General features: G+C 39.6%; 1 protein-coding gene across 12 annotated transcripts in view; it reads right to left on the reverse strand.

The window, feature by feature from the left end:
* Window positions 1-636: 636 nt before the first annotated feature.
* CNDP1 (carnosine dipeptidase 1) overlaps window positions 637-22,277 on the reverse strand; it is a 31,371-nt gene continuing 9,730 nt past the window's right edge. For 2 of the 12 annotated variants that reach the window (XM_068932045.1, XM_068932044.1), the window contains exons 2-14: window positions 20,828-20,906; window positions 20,054-20,117; window positions 14,347-14,442; window positions 13,156-13,299; window positions 11,379-11,541; window positions 9,300-9,388; window positions 7,119-7,319; window positions 5,638-5,722; window positions 4,862-5,022; window positions 2,938-3,102; window positions 2,580-2,721; window positions 2,017-2,164; window positions 637-894 (exon numbers count right to left, since the gene is read on the reverse strand). In XM_068932045.1, the coding sequence (XP_068788146.1) occupies window positions 789-894; window positions 2,017-2,164; window positions 2,580-2,721; window positions 2,938-3,102; window positions 4,862-5,022; window positions 5,638-5,722; window positions 7,119-7,319; window positions 9,300-9,388; window positions 11,379-11,541; window positions 13,156-13,299; window positions 14,347-14,442; window positions 20,054-20,117; window positions 20,828-20,871 (1,608 nt within the window). In that variant the 5' untranslated portion in view covers window positions 20,872-20,906 and the 3' untranslated portion in view covers window positions 637-788. Of the gene's footprint in view, window positions 895-2,016; window positions 2,165-2,579; window positions 2,722-2,937; window positions 3,103-4,861; window positions 5,023-5,637; window positions 5,723-7,118; window positions 7,320-9,299; window positions 9,389-11,378; window positions 11,542-13,155; window positions 13,300-14,253; window positions 14,443-15,063; window positions 19,515-20,053; window positions 20,520-20,554; window positions 20,616-20,827; window positions 21,378-22,277 lie in introns of those variants that run through there. The other 10 variants (XM_068932046.1, XM_068932047.1, XM_068932043.1 and 7 more) reach the window with 10 other exon arrangements.

Raw genomic sequence — 22,277 nt, forward strand, 5'->3', positions numbered from 1 at the left:
TAATAGATGGTGGGAAAAAAACACCCTCTGATGACAGACTGGTCAGAACAGATATTTACAGTAACTTTTTTGGGTAGTACAGGAAGAAAGTCATACTAAGGAAATAAGTACTATATAGTGATTCCTACTACTATGCCAAACAGCACAGTAAGAGGATATTCAGATTAAATGAGGGAAAAAAGGCAGAATCCAGACCTGCAATCGTTACTCGCTATAGCCTTTCTACAGACCTCAGAGTGATTATTCCCAGAAATAGGTAATGTCTTTGCATCAAACTCAGCAAGCTGATCCTATTGCATTTCCTATTTACAGCCCTCTGTGAAGCACAAGGGAGAGATTAACATAATAGCATATCTTTTCTTCAAATAGCTTCATAGAGAAATTTGTTAGGAGGAAACAACAGTATTGCAAGTTGCTCCTATTCAAGAACTGGAATATGAACTAGGCAGCATGAACCTGGCCATATTACCAAACAGGAAATAAAGCAATTTTAATAAAATAAAAATAAAATTTCCCTTTCCTTGAATTTTAAAGCTAAAAAATAGCACATAGCACTGTGAAAGAATGAATTATCCCCAATCTTATTTTATAGTGTTAGGAATAAGGTCATTTGATTGACTGAATAACAAATGCATATGATTTCGTAGCATGCTAAGTAATAGCATGGCATTTAATGTTTCCACAAATTCAGGCATGCATTTCTGTGTGATTCATATGTTTTTCCAGATCAGGAAATTAGAAAGCTTAAGGTTTAAAAAGTGCTTTGCTAATAGCCCTGCAATGGTCTTTCAGTTGTCAGTCTTTGTGTTGGAAGCTTCTTGTAACTGTCCGTGCAGCTTTGATATCTCCAGGAAAAGGACTGCAAATACTTTGGTTCCTTCAATGTAGTTGTATCTGTGAAAAAGGGAAGAAAGAGAAAGAAACACTATCAGCTGCTGTTCAAATTAACAGCTTAGTCCCATAAAGTTTTTGGCACCTTCAAAGGAACTTGCAAGATTGGTCACCCAAAGAACCCGCAAAAGATCCTTAGAATTAAAAATATCACTGATTTATCAGTGACAACTGTAGCAGGTGAGCTTCTTCATTCTATCTTGTAACATGACTCATTCTGGTTCAGGAGAGAGGTGAAAGAGGAAAACCATCTCTCTGAGGATGAGAAAAGAATTGTCGTCTTCTACCTCCCTGTTCGTGCCTGCTGTGATGGCAACTTTTTTCTTCAGTCATGAGCACAACTGACAGCCAAAATAAATGGTCATACAGGTGACTTTCAGTCACCCCTCCCATCTCAAAGATACAACCCCATGCACCAGTACAGGCTGGGGGCTGACCTGCTGGAAAGCAGCTCTGCCGAGAAGGACCTGGGAGTGCTGGTGGACAACAAGCTGACCATGAGCCAGCAATGTGCCCTGGTGGCCAAGAAGGCCAATGGGATCCTGGGGTGCATGAGGCAGAGTGTTGCCAGCAGGTGGAGGCAGGTGATCCTGCCCCTCTGCTCAGCCCTGGTGAGGCAGAGGTGGTATAATTACACTAGCCCTGGTGTGTAACCAGAGCTATTACACCACAGCCCTGGTGGTATAATTACACTAGTTTTGGTCCATGTAATATAAATATATCTTTAGCTCTGTTTGGACCATAAGGGAAAAAACATCAAAATCCTTACTTAATTACCAAGCTGAGCACATCTGGCTGGAATACTTCAAAACGAATGCTGTGAGGGAAAAGTGCCCTTTTAAAACATCACCATCTTTGAAATAAGAGGCAAATTTCAAAATGAAAATTGCCAGCGTGACAGGTTTAAAGACTAAGCAGACAATTTATGAAAAGTTATGTAGCAGTATTTGATAAATTTGGAATTTTGTTTTCCACACGGCACAATAAGAAGTTTGGTGGAGATGGTAGGTTGGGGCAGTCCGCTGGAGAGCAAAGTTTCCCATATGGCAGTGCCTGTGTGTGGCCACCAAGGCACTTCAGTTCTCCACCCTTCTCTTATAGCACAAATGAATAAATAAAAGAAACCTGCTTATTTTCTCATTCTGGGAGTGCTCCCCATCATCAGCTGCTCCAATTGGAAGCATTATCACACTTCTCTGTGTTATAGTCTGAAACATTCTGGCAATAGGAACTGTGGAACCGTCCCGAATAAAGTCCGGGTCTTCTCTAAAAACTGAAATACATGGAAAGAGTAGATATTATGTGAAATAAGGATGCTTTCTTCTACTAACAAATGCTATCAAATATCAGCAACATGCTCAAGGAACTTCTTCATAGAAATTTTTTTGAGTGGGCAGCCAATTGATTCCGTGAATCCATTACACTCTACAGACCGCTGGCTTTGTATCAATATACAAAAAAACTAAGTGAAATCTTGTGGCTGCTCCTACTAATACTCCCCAATTCAGCAAAACACAAACATGTAGAGGCCTTACTGGCTGAGTTGTCCTACAGAAATCAATGACAGATTCATAAGGGTGAACAGCTATACCCACTGAATCAAGAAATCTCCCTTGTTTTAAGGACGAGCATGATTCCTTTTTAAAGTTGCAGAGAAGATGTTAAAAATGAAAGAAGAAAAGATGTACCTGTTCTTACTGCCCTTTTCGCTGCTATATATAGTGGATCATTAATGTCAGCAACCCAGGGCTTTGCACCCAAGGGCATAGACACTTTCAGTTTGTTTGGGCTCTTCCTCTTGGAAAATACATTCTCCAAGTACTCCACGACCTACAAGGAAAAAATATACCTATCAGAAAAAAATATACCTATCAAAAGTGTTTATCTTCATTCAGCTCATAAATTTACACCTGCATTTTCACATCTAGTCTCGTGAACAGCCAAATGCTAGAAACATACAGTTTGCTGCTTTGGTTGTCAACGCCTGAGGTACTAAGAGGAACTTGGTTTGCACAGAACAAGCCAAAGAAAAGGCATGCCTCTTACCTGTTGTTTAACAACCGAAAGGTCCATATGGGGGACTTGACGGATTGAAAATTTGCCTATGACTTTTGCCGGAATGACTGTTTTAATTCCTGGTTCATGAAAAGCTCCTTCAATCCCATGAATAGAGAGAGAAGGATAACGCCAGAGATGTAAAAGTATTTCTTCCTTCCAAAAAAAAAAAAAAAAATTCAAAAATACAAGGGATGACACCAGAGCCATTCACCATTTACAGAATTAAAGTGCAGAAACAGACTTTTTCCATCTTAAAATTTGTACTTGGAGGACCCTGTATTTTAAAGGTGTTTGATTTGTATTTTAAACCCTTGCTAACATATTGTCATTTAAAAAAACACTACTTTTCATTCAACATTTGTTTACCTCTAGAAATATTTGGAGAACAGCTATTCATGCACAATAAAAAAAGCAGACCATTATTAAGAAACATCTTGGAAGTAAAATGTTTTCAGTGCAAACGTAAAATCGGCTAAAGCAGCAATTATAGGTTGCATTTCTAAGACATATTGGGAGCCTTTTTTTCTCTTTCCCATGCACCTTATACCAACCAATTGACTACTATATTATTTATGCATTTGTTAATGGTTGGCATTTTTCATTTCAGATAAAGATAATAAATTGTGATAATTTTATATAACCCATGCAGTATATGTTTAAACATTTTTACTAGATGTGCTTTAGATTAATGAACTAATCTGGGTTGAAAAAATAAATAAATCTGATGCTTCTTGGGGTCAGAACAACTTCTGATCTGACCATCTATTGACCCCAGAACTTCTGACCTACTTGCAGGGAAAACCTGTGAACAATTTAACCAGACCCGATCAGAAGATACCAGGCAGAACTGACCAGTTTCCCAAATGGAGAAGGGAAGAAGTTCTTTTACTAATGAGTATCTCTCATCTAAATAATACAAGATATAAGATTATAATGTTTAGTAACTACATTGATCCGTTTTTCTGGAAGAGATGAGATGGAAAAAAATGAAAATGTCTATTCTAAAGAAAAGAAAGAGAAAGAAAATACATTCATTTCTAGCAGCTCTTTATATATGAATTGTGACTGCAAAGCGTAACTCCACAGTGATGCTTCTTTTTTTTGTACTCCCAATTTTATGAAAATAGAGCCTCAAGTATACATAAAACTTGCACTACTTCATCCTGGTATAGGCACAGTATCAAAACTTTAGTAATGGTTATGCTATACTTTATATTACTGATTATTACAGTATAGCTTAGGCTAATTCAGAGCTTTTTCATGGGACTAACTGCAATCACTTTATATCATACTGGTATAATTATGTTAGTGATAAAAAAAGAATGGGACTCCCCTCTTGTCTCCCAGCTGCCACTGCTGCGCGCACAGATCTTTCTAAGCCAGCCTTTATCTACTGTGTTTTTTTTTTTTTTTTTATTTAGGATTTAATTTTTAAATGCTGGCAAAGCTTTTAGTTTTAAGAGCTTTTCTATATGCTCAGCAGACATCAAAATCTGAATCAAACAAATAAAAAGTCAAGAACACATCAACCTGAAGTTGCCTCCCAGTTTTCAGATCTGAATAGAACTTCTTTTTTTTTACTATCTGATCTGTTTTGAGGAGTTTAATGCTTATTGTGTTTGCCTGGTTGGTTGCAGGGTGGGATTCTGCAGGACAAGAGAGGGGCAACCAAACTGTTTCTTTTACATTACTCCTTTTCATTGATTATTCATTTTGGATCACTTTCCCCAGTAGCTTTCATTTTCAGCAGGTTTATTTTATTTTACTGAGATTTTAATGCTCTGTGTTCTTTCATTTTATTTTCTGGAGTTTGCCATTGACTGAAAATGTCTTTCAGTTGGACTTTATCCATAAATACTATGAATGGGTCATTTACATTCTTTCTGCTGACCATTTATACACGTTATTTTACCTTGTTGTCATAGAGGAATTTCTTCACTCCACTATTATTTTTATGTTCCTCTAGATCAAATTCAATCGATTCATACAATTTTTTCTCCTCCTCTGTCAGGACAGCAACACCATCATAGATTCCAGGGATCCGAATATAACCTGTGGGATCCACAAGGCTGTCTATAAAATAAGATAAAGATATTAGTAAAAGTAGGACCTATTTCTTATACTTATTTCTTGTACACAATGCCTTTTCCCTTCTACCTAAGCCAACTCTTCTGAGTTAACCAAATAAGTAAGCTGTGATTCCCTAACTGTCCACAGCATCAAGTTGTGGCATTTAACTTAGGGTATTTCCTAATTTATTAAGAAATCCATGGAGCTGCTGTTTGCAGTATCTGCTTTCACAGCACTGGCAGCTGACATGAAAACATCATCTTATTAAGATACAAATTAGCATTAAAAAGTCAGGCTTCACTAACTGGGTATGTATTCACAGGATTTCAAGTTTCCCTTAATCATTAACCATTCCTGATTAACATCTGAGTATAAATGAGTATATGAATGAAAACAGTTTGACAGGCCAGGAGCATTTGTGAGGTCCTGGCCTTACTGGGAACATCTCCTTCCCCAGCGACTGTCCCTGTGGTGATGCTGACATTGGGAAACCTGGGAATCTTGCTTCCGCTGGACTTGCCTTACACAGGTCACCTTAGCACGGCCTAGCCCTTTGTAAGGTGGGTTGCTTCCCATTGCTCCCAGTTACCGCTGGGGACGCGTGGTGCTCGTCTTTACCCAGCAGAGCGATCAGGTCCGTCATTGGCTCGTGAATGATGCCTCCAAAAGTGCCAGAGTGAAGGTCCTTGTCACCGCTTTCAACCTATATCAAAAATCCTCACTTACATAAAAACATTCCCTATCTCATTGTTCTGTGAGAACTTGTTTTCCACAGGCATGGGTACTTTCAAATGAGGCCACAAATAAATGGAAAACTATTGTGTGTCTCTATTTATAAAATGGACAATATAAGTTTAGGAATGACCTGCTTTTGATAAACAGAAGATATTGCTTTGTTGTAAACCATTAGAGAGAGAAATTCAGTTGTCTAAATTACTTATAGGCGTTTGAAAGCAAGTGTCTCTCTTCATTCCCTCTTTTGCTTCAGTAAGATTAAACACATCACAAGTGAAACACTTGCATAGTATTGTTTCTAACATTATGGAATAAATCCTTCAAGTTCTTCATCCTTCTTATTTAATGCAAAATCTTCATAAGAAAGGCAAGACAGAATCTTATTTGTTTAGCAATAAGAAAAAATACGTCCGACCTTAATTCCAAATTGCAACAAATAAGAATTTAGAGGTCTCCTGAATCACAGAGCTTTACAATACAGAAAGGCATTTCATTTATTTAATGGGTTCTTTTTCCAGACACATTTTCATACTCAGGTTTATCATAAACTATTTTCCTTCAATGAACTTGTTTATTCTTCTCTAAAGCTCATTACAGTCAACTGTCTGGTAGCAGGTAGAGATCATTTTTGATGTTTTAATAGCATCATTTTTCTTAACCAAGACTTAGAAGAATTGAATGAAGGCTGCTGAAGTTCTTTCAGTGAAAAACAAATTTTATTCTTTTTCGAACATAAAGATTATTGCAGAGTTTTCTTTAGTTGTCTAGTTCCTTAATTCTGCTCTCTAAATGCCTTTTGTGCTTTCGCAGGAATTTTCCAGCTGAGGAATTTCTGCTCTTTATTTCACAATGGGTCGTGTTGGCTGCTAAATAGACTACAGCGGTTAAAAAAACGTTATGTGGCTTTTAAACCCAGGGATCCAACTAAATTGAGTCCCCTTAGGCAGGTAGCATGCACTAAGCCCTATCTGCTGGAAACGGACAGAGCAGGCAGAAGAGAGTTTTGGAGAGAGTGAGTACATGTGCATGCGCGTGCAGGAACAGCATTGCCAGAGAATAGAGTTGATGTGAGAAAGGGGCAATGAGACCAGAGTGGAAGAGTAGCAGGAGAGAAGTGGGATAGGAAAGAGAGATCAAGGACAGAGAGTGTAAGTGGAGAAGAGAAGGTAATGAAAGTGAATAAACCTGATTAAATTGAAATGGGAGGAGAAATCTGCACAAGCAGGAAAAAGTGTGTAAGAAGAGCCTAAGTTTGTAAATGTTAAGCTTGCTCTCAGCCTTTCTCTACATATGCACACAGATGTGAATACAAGAACATCAGTCTGTACTCAGGGGCCCAGTTCAAAGCAAGCTATGTCCTTTACCTGCACAAAGAAACAGGCATTTCCCCGTGTCCCGTAGGTAAGGGCAGGTTTCCTGTTGCTGAGCCAAAGGTTGTCCGAAATCACAACATAATCAACATCAGCAAAAAAGTACTGTTTTTCTTCTTCAAGTAACTGTTCTAGCCCCAAAGACCCTGCTTCTTCCATACCTTCAATAACAAACTTGAAGTTTACTGGCATAGCCTAAATGAATATTAATGAAGTCTGGGTAAGGAACAAGCATTTTCAAAAAAAAAAAAAAAAGAAACATTTAAAATGCAATAACAAACTGGCTTGCAGTATGTAATATGTTACGAAAAGAAGGAGATAAGATAAATGCCTTATTCCAATAGAAAAGGCATTGACGGATGCCCACAAATAGTATCCCAGCAAAACTTATTTAACAGTACTGAGAGAAATCCCATTTAGTGAGACAGTCCAGCAAGTTTTCTGGAAACCTGAAGTAGGAAAAAAAGATGTTCGCTTTTGCATTCTCCTTCAGAAATAAAAGGGAGAGAAAATCATAAGGAAAAACAAGTTTTGCTGGGATACTATTTTATTCACTTGGGAAAGTCTGTGTAATACCAGTTGCATTTTGACAGAAAATTTCTAGACTTTCATACTTCCACCAGTAATACTCACGTGGGAACCACTGACAAAGGTCCATTGCTGCTATTTTCCCAACATGTTATCTAAAGCCAGGGTAAGTCATATGGTGGCAAAAATGCTTCCGTCAATTCTATTTTAATTGTCCTGTTAGCACTCATGAATCTGTATGCCTGCTAATTCATAGGGATGCACTTCCAACAGAAATTAAGAGAACCTTTATTTTGGAACAGCACGAGTCAGAACTGCTGACATATCCCATAGGAGAAAAATTTTAGCTCAATTCCCGTTCCAATTTATTTTTTCATTACAGGTTTTAAGGTGCTTTCTGTTTTGGTTCAGTTCGCAGACTGAAACCAGGAGTAAATGTCTAGAATTGAAGGAACTTATGTTATGGACGAGTTCACCAATGGTTCATGAAATGACCATAAAAAAAATTTAGAAACAAACTGTTCATGAATATTGCCTGATGATCTATACTATTTTCTAGGGAAAGAATTCTAATGTTTTTTTTCTTTTCTTGCTTGTTAAAACATCAAAATAACCATTACTGATTTGATAAACTGGAAAGATGCAGAAAGACAGCCATGACCATATCCATTTACAATAGCTAATAAGTAGGCAAACAACTACATGTGCTTATTTGCAAGTTCATTACTAGCACTTCGGGACAATGAAATCAAACCACTTATTACTGATGAAAGAAAAGCATCCGTTTTCCAGAAGGTTGTGAAAAGGCTTTAAAATCAAGACTTAAAGCATAGTCTATGCCATAATGTCATAACAGAGGCACGAATCCATCTTTCAACAATCCAAAAAAACATACTATGTAAATTTGCCTTACGGAAGGTAGCTAACCAAGTTATAAGCTTGGACTATATGTTGGTTTAGCTTTGCAGTGGGGATAAAACTACCCCCAAATTATTAAACACGTAGACTGAATTAAAGACAGCTATGCTGCTCATTGTAGTAGTTCAGGCAAAGGCCCAATTCTTAAAGGCATGCCATCCTCTAAGGGAGTGTATTTGTACTTGGTTAATGCACCCATTGAAGCAGTTTCTTTGATAAATCTAATACACTGTTGAAAGAATATTCCATTATATATAAGCATTTTTAGATACTTATTCTCTTTATGCATACACACAAACTGAAGGTAGCATGTAGGTAGCCAAGACCAAAGATCAGCAGAACGTAACAGCAGAGATAAGTCTTCATGACTAGTCTCTGATTTATGTTGTTTTACAATCTTAAAAGCTCTCAAGAGAGTAGTGTCTCAAAGGCATTTAATATATGTAACACATATTGAATGCTTGCCTTCCCCCAGCGTGTTTTACTCTGCAGGGCAATGACAGCAATATCATATTTACATTGCATACAGCCTATTCAAAATATAAATGCTCAGTAGAGACTGTTCCTGAAGTGGGACCAGTGTCCTGGATGAAGCATTAGAAATAAGCTAATATTTCAAAATGCATGTAATCTGTTGGAACAGACACCTAGTATCTAACTCACAGGAAGGTAAATTTATTCCTCTAGAGAGATACTATAATAATAAAAATATTTTTCTCCAATACCTACTAATTTCAAGGCTATGAATGTTTCCACTGCATTCATCCAGGCTAAGACAGGTCCTTTATTATCTGTTGCTCCACGCCCATAGAGATTTCCTTAAAAAGAAAAGACAAAGCTTTTAAGCAATCTTTGAAACTTCTCTTGCCACTTCAATGCAATCAGAAATTCCTCTTGCCCCAGAAGTCATAGCAGTATGTCAAGTGATGTGTCAATACAATGAGGATTTCATTGACTCGTTTTAAATAGGGTGACAGGTGTTTCCCAGTGGCCTAGTACATTTTTTCTTTATACACATGGTATCGTGATTTCTGCTACATAACAATTTGAGTTTCACTTTTGTTCTTAGAAGCTGTTATTTCACACCAGACATGCCTGGCAGGTCTGACGTGTCTTGACACAATATGCAGTTTCTGCATACATCAGCCAGTCCAGATAACAAGCAGCAAAAAGTAAATGAATAAATAAATAAATAAATAAATATCATAGTAGAAGCATGATGCTCCAAGTCTAGATACATAACTTTTTTTAATGTTTAACTATATGGCTATACATACGGACAGATTTCAGTACACTAATATGTATTGTCCCCACTGGAGGCAGTAGAGTTACCCCAATATGCTTGTTTGGAAAGAGTCCCCACAAACGGGTAAGAGTGACTTAATAGTTATAGCACAGAACTGGGAATCAGGATTTCTGAGTTCTTGGCCTTACTCATCCACTGACCCTCCATGCATCATTTTGTTTCCTTTAGTGAATGGTGCTTTTTGTGCCCAGCTGATTGCAGTGGAGGGATTATTACATTAAGAGAATCACAGAATGGCCAAGGTTGGAAGGGACCTCTGGAGATCATCTAGTCCAACCTCCCTGATCAACCAGGGTCATCTACAGCACATTGCCCAGGATTGTGTCCAGATGGCTTTTGAATATCTCCAGGGGAGGAGACTCCACAACCTCTCTGGGCAACCTGTTCCTGTGCTCTGTCACCCTCACAGGAAAGAAGTTTTTCCTCATGTTCAGATAGAACTTCCCTTCAGATACTTGTACACATTGATGAGATCACCTCTCAGTCTTCTCTTCTCCAGACTGAACAGGCCCAGCTCTCTCAGCCTCTCTTCATAGGAGAGATGCTCCAGTCCCTTCATCATCTTTGTAGCCCTCTGCTGGACTCTCTCCAGGAGTGTCATCTCTCTCTTGTCCTGGGGAGCCCAGAATTGGACATAGCACTCCAGATGTGGCCTCGCCAGGGCTGAGTAGAGGGGGCAGGATCACTTCCCTCCACCTGCTGGCAACACTCTCCCTCATGCACCCCAGGATCCCATTGGCCTTCTTGGCCACCGGGGACATTGCTGGCTCATGGTCAGCTTGTTGTCCAGCAGCACTCCCAGGTCCTTCTCTGCAGAGCTGCTTTCCAGCAGGTCAGCCCTCAGCCTGTACTGGTGCATGGCATTATTCCTCCCTAGGTGCAGGACCCTGCACTTGCCTTTGTTGAACCTCAGGAGGAACCCTCTCTGCCCAACTCTCCAGCCTGCCCAGGTCCCTCTGAATGGCAGCACAGCCTTCTGGTGTGTCAGCCACTCCTCCCAGTTTAGTATCATCAGCAAACTTGCTGAGGGTGCACTCTGTCCCTTCATCTAGGTCATCAATGAATACGTTGAACAAGACTGGACCCAGGACTGACCCCTGCAGCAGCCTCCGATTCCTCCCCTGTGAATGCTCCTAATCTGCAGTGAGGAGGATGGAGAGACTACAGGATTATGTAGCAAGAGCAAAGTATAGGAGGGAGGGTCATGGTCGATTCAACATTCCAACAAGAATTTTAGAGCAGAAACTATAGTCTAGTTATAACTATAGTCTATAAAGCAACATTAGTCTCACGTGGCTCTTCCATACCAAACGTTATGCAATCACTCTGGGGTTTCACTGGTCACAGCGTGGTCATCAAGACCCAAGTCCACCAGATTTGTCTCAGAGACTTCCATGAGAAAAGTCATCATGCTTTGGTTAAATGTATAGGCAACCTCTTCTCATTCCAAATCTCAATGATATATTCAAATAATGATACCAAAATTATGATCAGGTACACACCATTGATTTCAGTCAGTGTGTAAGGGTCAGTTTTCCACCCATCATCTTTTTTGGCGGGCTGCACATCCACGTGGCCATAGAAACATACTGTGGGCTTTTGTGGATCCTTGCCCAGTTCTGCAAGAATGACAGGAGGCAGCGGGAGGTTCTGGCCATCAGGCAACTGTACAAAATGTTAAAAAAGGAACAAAGCAAAAACAAAGCTTTGAAAACTTGCAAGAGCTGAAATTTTCAGTAATGAATATACATTTACGTACTCAGTTGACTCTGATTCGATTAGATCATCGAATTTGACTTTGACTCCAACTCTAAACTACAGAGAGAAATTAAGATCCTCTCCCCACCCAGTTAGCTTCTACAGGGACTTTATACAGAGTTCTTCTAAAGCGTTACTTTCATGAATGCACTCTTTACTGACCTTTTACTTCCCTCCTGAACAAATGGTGGTGGTAGAGAAGACTATGTGCTGTAGTGACAAAAGTATATGTCATGACATTGAAACAGCCAAAGCTACACAGAAACTAACTGAGGGCCTGGTTTTGCAACAGGCAGATTCCAGGAGGCCTGTAACAACCCCAAACAAAGAAATGAAACAAAGTTTTGTTGGCAGAAGGCAGCAGCAGCTATTTCAGACTGTTCTGAAAGCAGGTTAAGACTTTAAACTAATCCTGTAATTTACATCAATGTGGAACACATCTCAACATTGACCAAGAGAACCTAAGCGTCTCACAGAAGTAAGAAACAAGAATTAGAAGAACGCATGTACTACACTGTATTTACCATTAATGTTAGTATGTTGCAGTATTAAAGCCTAGCAATTTCTTGCTCAGGAGTCCAAGAAAAACCCAATTTGTGAAACAACACTCATTTCTTAGGCAGAGAAATGCATCTCTGGCCTCTGCTACAACAACAGGTAATCTCTTCCCTTTTGTTACTAACATAGACTGTTGCTACATATTTTGGCAATCATAGTTGTATACCAAGTGCATGCTGATATTTTAATTTGAAATGCATTTATTACAACTAATGAATGATACAACCTTATAACATGCTGTGCTGCAATATCCTTGTGCTAAGACTATCACTGACCTTCCTAGAGGAAGAGGAAGGAAAAGAGAACCAGACTACTAATGAACTTTTTAATTCTTGTTAGCATAGAAAACTAACAGCATAGGGCAGGAAAGAAAGCCCCCACTATAATAAGAAGGGTAAACTAGAGACAAAGATTCCTCAGAGATTAACTCTTGTCTGATGTTTCCCAAGAATCATCATCAAAAAAAAAAAGGGGGGGGGGGGCGATGAGGGGGCTTGGAGTGTTTGACAGAAGCGCCTCAAAAAAGAAATGATACTCAGGATATCTAGCCCTTTTTGTTTAGTAACATTCTCCTTGTAAAAGATAACTCCCTCATATGGAGATTTTGGTGAAGAAACAATATATTAATTACCATGCTTCATTATTCAGAGGGGTATAAAAATGAAGCCTGGAAAAAATTCAGGCCTTACATTTTTGCATACTGCTTTTCTTTAGTGTTGAACAGTCTCTGGTATGGTGATAACATCCACTTGCATTGGATTGTCTATATAGTCTCACATGCCTGTTGGCATACAGTCTGAGGAGGGACTGAATTTGGCAGGTATTGTCTGACTAAAGGACTATTGATAAATTGATACCCAACTACAAAAAATATCTGTAAGTCATAGCATGTATATAGTACTGAATGTAGAACATGAGACTAGAAAATACAATATTTTAAATATAAGAATGCTAAAGAGGCACCTGATGCGACCCCAGGTTTACTGAATTAACAGTGGCTCCCAATGCTTTAAGTCTGTCAGCTGCTAATGCCATCATTCGTATTACTTCTTTCCTGAGATCTGGTTGAACAGAATCGCTTTCCACAGCCACCCATTCCTCAAGGTTCTGTATAGGAAGAAAAGAGGCACAGTTAAATAAATCAATAGGTCTAACACCCAGGAATCTGTGTTGTTTTGCCTTTGAACACAAAAAGTATCATATCTGAAGATGTTTTCCTTTCTATCCTGTCACAGCAATGACATGTACCCTGTACATCATCAGGACCCTGGATCACCATACTTGCATCTGAAAGGCCCGCTTCAGATTTGGCCCACAACAAAGCCATCAACACCTGGCTCCATCTGTCCTCTGCAGAGCTTCCTCAAAAAAACATTTCCAGAATCGCAGCACGAGCTGCGGTTCTTGCTACCTTCTTTGTTCACGGTGTGGCACTTGTCAAAGCGGCTCAGTTCCTGGGATAGAAGGTTTCAGGACACAGAAGAATTGCCTAGATAGGTTCCTTATGGTTCAGGATCCTTATTTTTTAAATACACAGTGTACTCACTGTTAGGTATTCACGCTGTCACCAAAGGATCTTAAACCTGGTCTCCAAGGAGTTAGACTGGATCATGATCAATAGTTTGCATTACAGAAACGGCCTTATGTCTGAATTACCTAGGCAATCCTCATAAGGATTCAGAAGTGCTTACAAGTTAAAAGCCTAAATAACATTTACTGGACTAATTATGTCAAATTCCTGTTTCTGCCTTTTCCCAGGGAACTGACAAAAACGCAGACACAAAAACAGCTCAGGATTTGGCAAGACTCCTGCTGTAAAGCAAGCGAGAGGACATCATACATGGACTGCTTCTCAGGTCCAGGTGAGTTTTTGGCTCAACGAAGCCTCTCTCTGAGCACACCTGGATGATGCCCACAGTCCCATGTTCTGCAGAGGTCTGAGCAAAGCCTTTTCCACCTGGAGGGTCCCTGGCACTGACTGTCTCCTTGCAGCCTGGCTTTGCAGCAGGAGTACAGCACTGCTAGCACATCAGATGCCAGGCCTGAAACCTTGCTCGTTACCTTAATGGCAGACGCTCAATCTGTGGTTTAGAGCACAGGCCTTTCCAACATCAGTTCTGCACTCCAGTCGTTTCACTGCAATGTAGTTCCTACCTCAACAAAGCCACTTTGATGCAGGTCAATGTACTGGAAGATCTCAGTCTCCAACGCTGAAGAGGAGGAGGAGGAGGAGGAGGAGGACATCTCTGCCTTAAAGAGTTGCACAAAGCAGAGACAGACAATATCTGAACGTTAAAGATAAGATCCAGCACATTAAAGACATCCTGCAATATATACTTTCTTAAGTGCTAGAAGCCATAGATAGCTGACAAGCAGCAGCCTACTGAAGTCTCATTTAAATCCTTCAAGACAGAAGAAGGTACATCTGAAATATTTTATCACATACAGGCTGCAACAGATTTACAGTCAAGTTCCCGGAAGAAAAAAGGAGAAAAAACAACCAAAGAGTAAACAGCTTTACATTTTCTGTTTCATGAGTAAATTACGGGATGCATTTTCAAAATAAACATCATTGCTTCACAGTTTTCTATGCATAAACCTCAAATCATATGTTCTGCCAAGACAGCCACAAGAGAAGACTTACAAACACCAACACACACCAGCTGCTCAGGGGACTCATCTTTCTTTTTCTTCATTTCCAGAAGAAGGGAGAAAAATGGATTCAGTAACATACATTCCATTTTTCACATGGGTAATGGATAACATTCCCAACACTGGACAGTATTGGACAATAAATAATTTTTTACAGTTAAATACAAACTGTGGCAAAACTGAAACGTTTGATAAGTGCAGAAGTCATTTGGTACTTACGAACATCTTTGATATCTTATTTTTGACAAGACGAATGAAGATTTAAAAACCATAACATTTCAAAAAGCGTTTTGCTTCCTTTACACAGTTTTCTTCTCTTGTTTTCTTGAGGTTGCTGCTGTAGCTTCTTGAATCAGTGTTAGTTGAGTAATACTTAGAGGGTGGGGCTAAATTGAGAATAGCTGCTGCACTGGGCTATGTGACAGGATAAGTTCCAAGGTTAAAAAATAACACTGATTCTAAAAACATTCTATACTGCCAACACAAAAGACGCAGCTGCACGTCCATTCACAGTTCCTTAACTTGGGTGCACTCCTAAGGTTTTAGCTTATAGTTATAATAATCATTTCAATTCCATTTGCTTGACAGAGGAGAAAGATGGAAAACCCAGATGTGACGAACAAGAAGAGGAAAAGGAAGGAGGGAGAGAAGAACAGTAGAAATAAGAATTATGGTTATTCCACCGACGGAGTAACCAATCAGGTAAGGCACTCCAGCACTAAGAAGTCTGGTGTGGTCACAGTGATGGACATAGCCACGTCTATTGTGCCAGTTTAAAATAGGCAAAGAAAAAAAGCACAAAAACATTTTTTCTAGGGTAACCATACCCTTTTAACCCATTTGGAGCGTTCAGATGGTTAATATCCTAGACTTTAATTACTCCAAAGAGATTTCGAGGACTGATCTTTAAAATCAAACTAGAGCCAGCACGTGTCTCACTAAGATAGTGCCAAGGCAAAACTGCTCTGGTAGTTTCACTGTTGACAGAAAAGCCTGCAGGACTTGTTTTTAAACAGCAAACTGTTTCTCCCCTTGTTAAAGTATAGGCTTCCGTAAAAATTACAGGTCTGTTAGGCTGTAGGGACATATGGGACAAAACAGCTTTACAAATACTTTCTGAAACAACTACCTATGTTATCTGTTTTAGCAACTTATTAAAGAACAGATCTTAAAACAAACTGCAAAGACTTATTATGGTGATTCAGAACATCGTTCATTTGAGCTTGAGATCCTGGCTGGATCAAACATGGGATCTGCTTTCCAGCCTTTCCCTGTGAGCAAGGTCATATCCACACCACCTGTAAGCACAGACCACTCTTAAGTAAAGTTTCTTTGAAAAAACCTGTGACATCAGATGTAAAATCCAGCAGTTCCTGTTGCCCGTTGACATCGGAAATGACCAAATGCCAGTTTTGAAGTAGCGTGGTGTTGCAAAGCACAGCTACAGAGCTGACTTGTTCATTGAAATGGCAGACACCCAAAACTGAGGAGATTTTTAGAATGGAGAGATTAAATGTGGGAATATTACTTAAATGCTAAGACTTGCTAGGAAAGAAACCTCAAGTGATAATCAAAGTTTCATTTTATTTTCAAACAGTTTTCTCATATGGAAGTAAACTCTACCTCCAACAGGTGGAGCTAACGAACCATTCCCTTCAAATACAGAGCCTCAGCAGGCATGGCTTAACAATACAGATTTTGAAACGAGCATCCCATACCTAAAACCCCCACTTTGGCTACTTCTTTTAGCCCTGGAGTGTGCAAAAACAGCTGCAGATATTCAGCAGCTGTCCATCTTACAGAGGATGAGCACACAGGAGCGCCATCCCACGCTCACCAGCAAGGCTGCCAGGGACACAAAGTGGCTTTTGCAAAGCGAAGAGCAGACAAGACTGGGAGCCACAGCCCTGCGTGGCACTAATTGTGGCACCTGATGAGGTGTTTTAATGGTAGAGGTGAGACACAAGTGCTTGCAGACACCCAGGCAGATACAGGAGGTTGTCTGAGCCAAGACTAACCTCGCAAGTTGTGTCCTAGAGAGGCCCCACGTACAGGGAGACAAGCTGCAGGTAAAAGCCAAGCACAGAGTCCATGTACATTTCTTGCTTTTCCTTTTGTCACTATGTGCTTTTAGGGGGCCAGACAACAGCTCTGTTTGCAGGGCAGCACTTCCACTACCTGTTGGTCCCATGCAGGAGGTTTATGTTTTTTGCTGGTTCTGCTGAGAAGGCTGTGGCTTCCCTGAGAGCTCAGCCTGGCAGGGAAGAGCTGGTTCCCATGCAGAACCTGATGGGGGTATTTGGGGGGGAAGGGGGGTGTCTCCAAAGTACCACAAGGCATTGTCCTCCTTCTCCCCACAATTAATAGGTGGTCATTCATCCCAAAGTGACATAAATCATAGTTTTACCGTAGGCATTGCTAATAGACAGATGGAGTGATCCCAGTATGTGAAGATTTTAATCAGAGTTTTGTCTAGAGAGAATGCAGGGCTTTTGCTTTCACTTACTACCAAATCTGTTAGACTCCTCAGCTTTGTGTTTATTGTACTTATTCTCTACCTTACCACTTCCAAATCTTGATGTGGAAAATATTTGCAACAGAGATCCCTGAATGTGTCCTCAGTTAACCTTACCAAATACAAAATAGGCATCTCTGGGTTGTCACTGACAGAAAATACCTTTTGGGTATGCCACATTTCAACAAGGAAGCAGCACAGATCAGAACATGATTGTCAAGGTAATCAAGTATGTACAATGGATAAGTATCAGCTTCTTCGTCACATATGATTTTCCCTCTGTGCTGCCAGAAAATATTCTGTTTTGCTGAATCACTCTCAAAAGAATGTGTATAGTTGGCAGCTTAGGATGACTTGAAGAAATGTAATGCTTTCAACGCTGCAAGGAGAACACAATCACAAAAAGGCTTTTTCATACATGGGGGCTATAGTGATAGCAGTCTTCCTCCTTTTACCTGCCTCACATGCAAACGACCTGGAAAGATGCAGACAAGAGATGGGTGTCTGCAAGTCACACTTCGTTAGTTTTTAGCTGCTTAAGAAAACAAAAAAGGCAAGTAAAATGTTGTGGAAGAAAAGTTTTCAAACAAGGAAAAGTTCCTAGGAATAATACGTTAATTGATTAATTCTGTAAGAGTTTCCAAACAGAGGCAGACTTCAATTAAAGCTTATAGAAGGTCACAAAAATAATTGCTTTCATAACAAAAATAAACATGAACTGTGGCAAAGTTCAGAAAACTAATGTGAGGAGATACTTTCTCAGTTCTCCAGAGTAGCAGAGCATACCAAATACTAATAGTTCACATAAGAAATTAGATAGTAACTGTGCTGTACTTCAGGGAGGGAGGAAAGCAGCACATGGAACTCCATGATAATGCACTGCCCATACACAGCCTGTGCTGCTAAAGAGCACTTGGATAGAAACTGGGAGAGCTTGCAAAAAAACGGAAGTCAGTTTAACAAAAGAGTAGAGAGATTTCAGGCAAGGCTAAAACAGCTCAGTGTTGCAGGAGGGGGAAAAATGTGAGTTTCAAAGGATGATAAAGCCTAGAAAAGGAAAAAAAAAAGAAGAAAAAAAACTCTTCAGTGTTTGATTTCAAGTATATTTGATTTGGTCTCATTTTAAAGAGCAGTTGATGCTTTACAGAAAAATGTAATGTGACTATTTTTAGAAATAACACATGACAGTCAGGCAGTTCCTCTTCCTTCGTTCCTTAGGAAGGAGGATATTTTGTCTCTTACTTCCCTCCTGTCTTGTTAAGTACTGTTAAAAGAAAAGATAGTGTTATTCAAGGCTGATTTAATGAGAATTTTGAGCTGCTTCTTTAACTACGATGAATCTTTGATATAATATCCCCTAAACTTACAGACTTCAGGGAAGCATGTCCTGAACGTGCAGTGCTGCCCCTTCCCCATTGGTGAAGCATGTCTCAGGTGCTTTCCACCCTGCAATGCAGCATTTTATTAAGGAGCAGTCAACAGGAGGAGGGCAGAGCTTATAGCAGGAGCCACATCTCTCTGGAGGCCTCACCATGCTCGCACACGAGAGAGCTTCTGCCTCGCACGGGGGCCAACTGAGCTTTCCTTTGCAGCCAAGGAAGCTGCTCCTGGCAAGCCCTTAGGAACAGGGAGCTTCTCTGATGGATTCAGCATGTCCCCTAAGGGGAGGGCGTGTGAAAATCTTGGCATTAGAAGTTAATATAGGTGAGGAAGAGAAAGATAATTTTGCTGGTATGTCTCCAGTCAGTGTTTGGTCTCTAATTTTGTCTCCTAAGATATGGCCAACATAGAAAGAGACCACGAATTATGGTTCTTATTCTAAAAACCATAAAATGGGTAGTATGCAAGCAAATAAACTATCCTGAAAATAGGAAAACAGAGAGAGAGAGGGACAGCGAGACAGACAGAATATGAAGTGCTTGTGTGCGTGTGTTGGCGGGGGGAGTCCAAGGAAAATTGAGCTTTTTGTAACCAAAGGAAAAATAAGGTCAGTAAGTTACAAGATTGCAAATAACAAAGAACATTTGACATGGAAAGAAAGAAAAATGTCTATGATAGTAGAAACTCATTTATCAAATAGACATTGGGCTGTCCTGAAAAGAACGTTCCCTTTAAGGCATCACTATCAAGGAAGATAAAGTTAAATAATAACCCAGTTATTTCAGTTAATAATACCATATTCACTGATAAGTGCCTCATCTTCAGCAGCAGCAGGCAACCGAGCCTCTGTCTCCTTTCCAGCTGACTAGGTGAGGCCCTGGGAGATGAATCCTGACTCTTCACGTGGCAATTTCTCAAGCAAAGTCCTGACCAAATGCAGCCCCTGCCACTGCAATGGCCAAGAGCTGCAGAGACCCAGACATGTGCGGGAGGACAAGCGTCCCATCAGCAAGCATGACTATACGTGAAACAGTTAAAGAAATGGCATCAAATCTGGTAAACGGTACAACAGCAATAAAAGTGTTTAGTGGAAAGTATAGGTAAAATCTGGCATTTGCTGACAGATAATCTTCAGTGCTGCTTTTCAGCAGTCAGCTCTTAAGAAGTGTTGCAATATGAGCTGCTCTAAGAGAACTGGAGTGAGTGGCCCTGCACTTCTTGCTCCAGCTGACCCCTTAAAGAAAAAAAATGAGATTCTATTTATTAGTTGTGCTTTGCTACATTATAAACGATATTTAAAAAGAGAGTCCTTACCTCTCTATGCCCTTGTTCTTCAGCTGCCTTTACGGTTGGTGATGACACTCTGAATAGGAAACACCTGCAGAATAGGGACATTTTATCTCCGTTAACAGACATGTTCTACACTTACAAAGGATTACATATAAGCTAAAGATTAACTTTTGGTTTAGATTTTTAAGCCTGCTTCTCTACCATGTAACTTGGTAAGCAGGATATCCAAATCACTACCACATCAAGTCACAAGAAACATTCCCATCTCCCTTTCCTCCTCCTTTTCCCTGGCCGTTTTGTAGAAGTGTCTCTTGCAAGCAGCAACCTTCCCATCAGACAGCACTGGAGATTTGTTGATACATGTTACTGTGTTTGTTTATTTTTAGGTGACTTAGAAAAGAGATGGCTTGTGTTTGTTGTTTTGAATTGAAAACTGTTAAAGAAAAGTATTAAGTTTCTTTCAAGGGGGAAAAGTTTCTCCCAGCAATATCTCAGCATTTGACCACAGAGGAAAAATAACTTTACCTAAGAAAACTGTCTGAACTTGACTGCTCATTAGTTTGTAATCAGACCCACAGTGGCATGAAACAATCCTTCTTGGGAAGGCAGCTGCAGTGTGGTGGTAGTTTTCGGTTTTTTTGTTGTTGTTTGGGGTTTTTTTTTTTGTCTTTTTCATTGCAAGAAAGGATAATAAAAACAAACTATGGGAGGCAGAGGTGAGATCTAACCACGTGCACTGGCACATACGGCCCAGCTACTAATTACTGGGCTAGCATTTTATCAGTGCTTTGTACTTACCCAGATGCCAATAGGTTACTGAAAAGAAGAATCTGCCTCATCATCTTTTAGCTGCCGACTCTTCCTTACAAGAGGGGCTCTGAAATTTTATCACATTTCTGATTTTAGATGCTTGTGTCTGTAACAAGTTTCTGCCCTTAGTGTTCTCTGCTCATAGAGAACTGCTACCCACATGATCAGATTCATTAAACATTCTGTATTAACACACACCAGCCTTAACAGGAAGACCAAGGACCTGTCTTGGAGCCTTACAAAGAACTTTTCTTGTTTTAAGTAGTTGTTCTTCATTTGAATAATCTATAAAGCCTCATTTGCAAATGAAATGCAAAAGATTAGGGGAAAATTAAGTGTTTATTTGTGTTCATTTAAAATACGTCTATTTTAACATAAATCCTGCCTTCCTTTAGCCTACTTTAAATCTGATTTGCACTGGAGTTACTTCTGAATTACAACAGCAGGAGTAAGATTTGAAATAGGTCTACTAAATTTATAGTCATTTAACTATTTTCATATTTATCACTTTATACTACTGAGAAACTATAATATTGCAAAATGAAAGAAGTGATAACTTTATAGCTTATTATTTCATTGCTAATTGCTCCTTAGTTTACAACCTATAACTTAGAGCAAGGTTTAGAGTCCACAGTGTTAGAGACTTATGGCTTTATGGTCATTATTCCATTTATGGAGCATCATAAACACGGAAAACGTTGTTTAGAAGCTTTTTTAAATGCAGGCAGCTTTATCTCCTTAATAAAAATACCCTTTTGACGGTAGCTTATTAACTGCAAGAAAGCCTAACTTATGAGGAAAAATTAAAGAACTCAGCTGGACTACTTCGGCTAAGTGCTGAGGTCGACACCTCCTCTCTGGCATACAATAAGTGTTTAAGCAGAAAGAAATAGATTAACTACAGGAAAATAAGAGGACTGAAACAAAGAGATAAAGAAAAGGAGCATCGATGTCTTTCTCTCAGCCTTTGAAAATAGAAGCTACCCAGGGCAGAGACTGTCTCCTACTTTGTGTTTCTATTACTACATTAGGGTAGTAGCCTCACTTAGTTGAGGTGTGGATAAAATAACAGTAAGTTAATTTCAGTTGCACTATAGCAGGACCTAACATGCCTTAATTGTTACCTTAATTAACATTGTAATTACTTAAGATACTTTTTGAGTGAGCAAGTATGCAAGAAATACACTGTTGTCAGCAGTACTTCATTCATAGGCAAATGATACAACTGTTTTCATTCCTACCTATCACTAAACAATTACCTCCAGCTCTAATTGGCTACGTTTCAGTCCTTGAAGGTGTACTTCAGGGGAAGAGGAATGATATTGTAATCACTGTGGTATGAGGTTAGTGCTATACCTACTGTGACTTCTCAATATACCACTTCCGTAAGACTTAAAAATAATTATCGTTGCCTCTTAGGAGTGTAAACGTGGACTGG

This window comes from Struthio camelus, chromosome 2 (genome assembly GCF_040807025.1).
Source record: "Struthio camelus isolate bStrCam1 chromosome 2, bStrCam1.hap1, whole genome shotgun sequence".
NCBI lineage: Eukaryota > Metazoa > Chordata > Aves > Struthioniformes > Struthionidae > Struthio > Struthio camelus.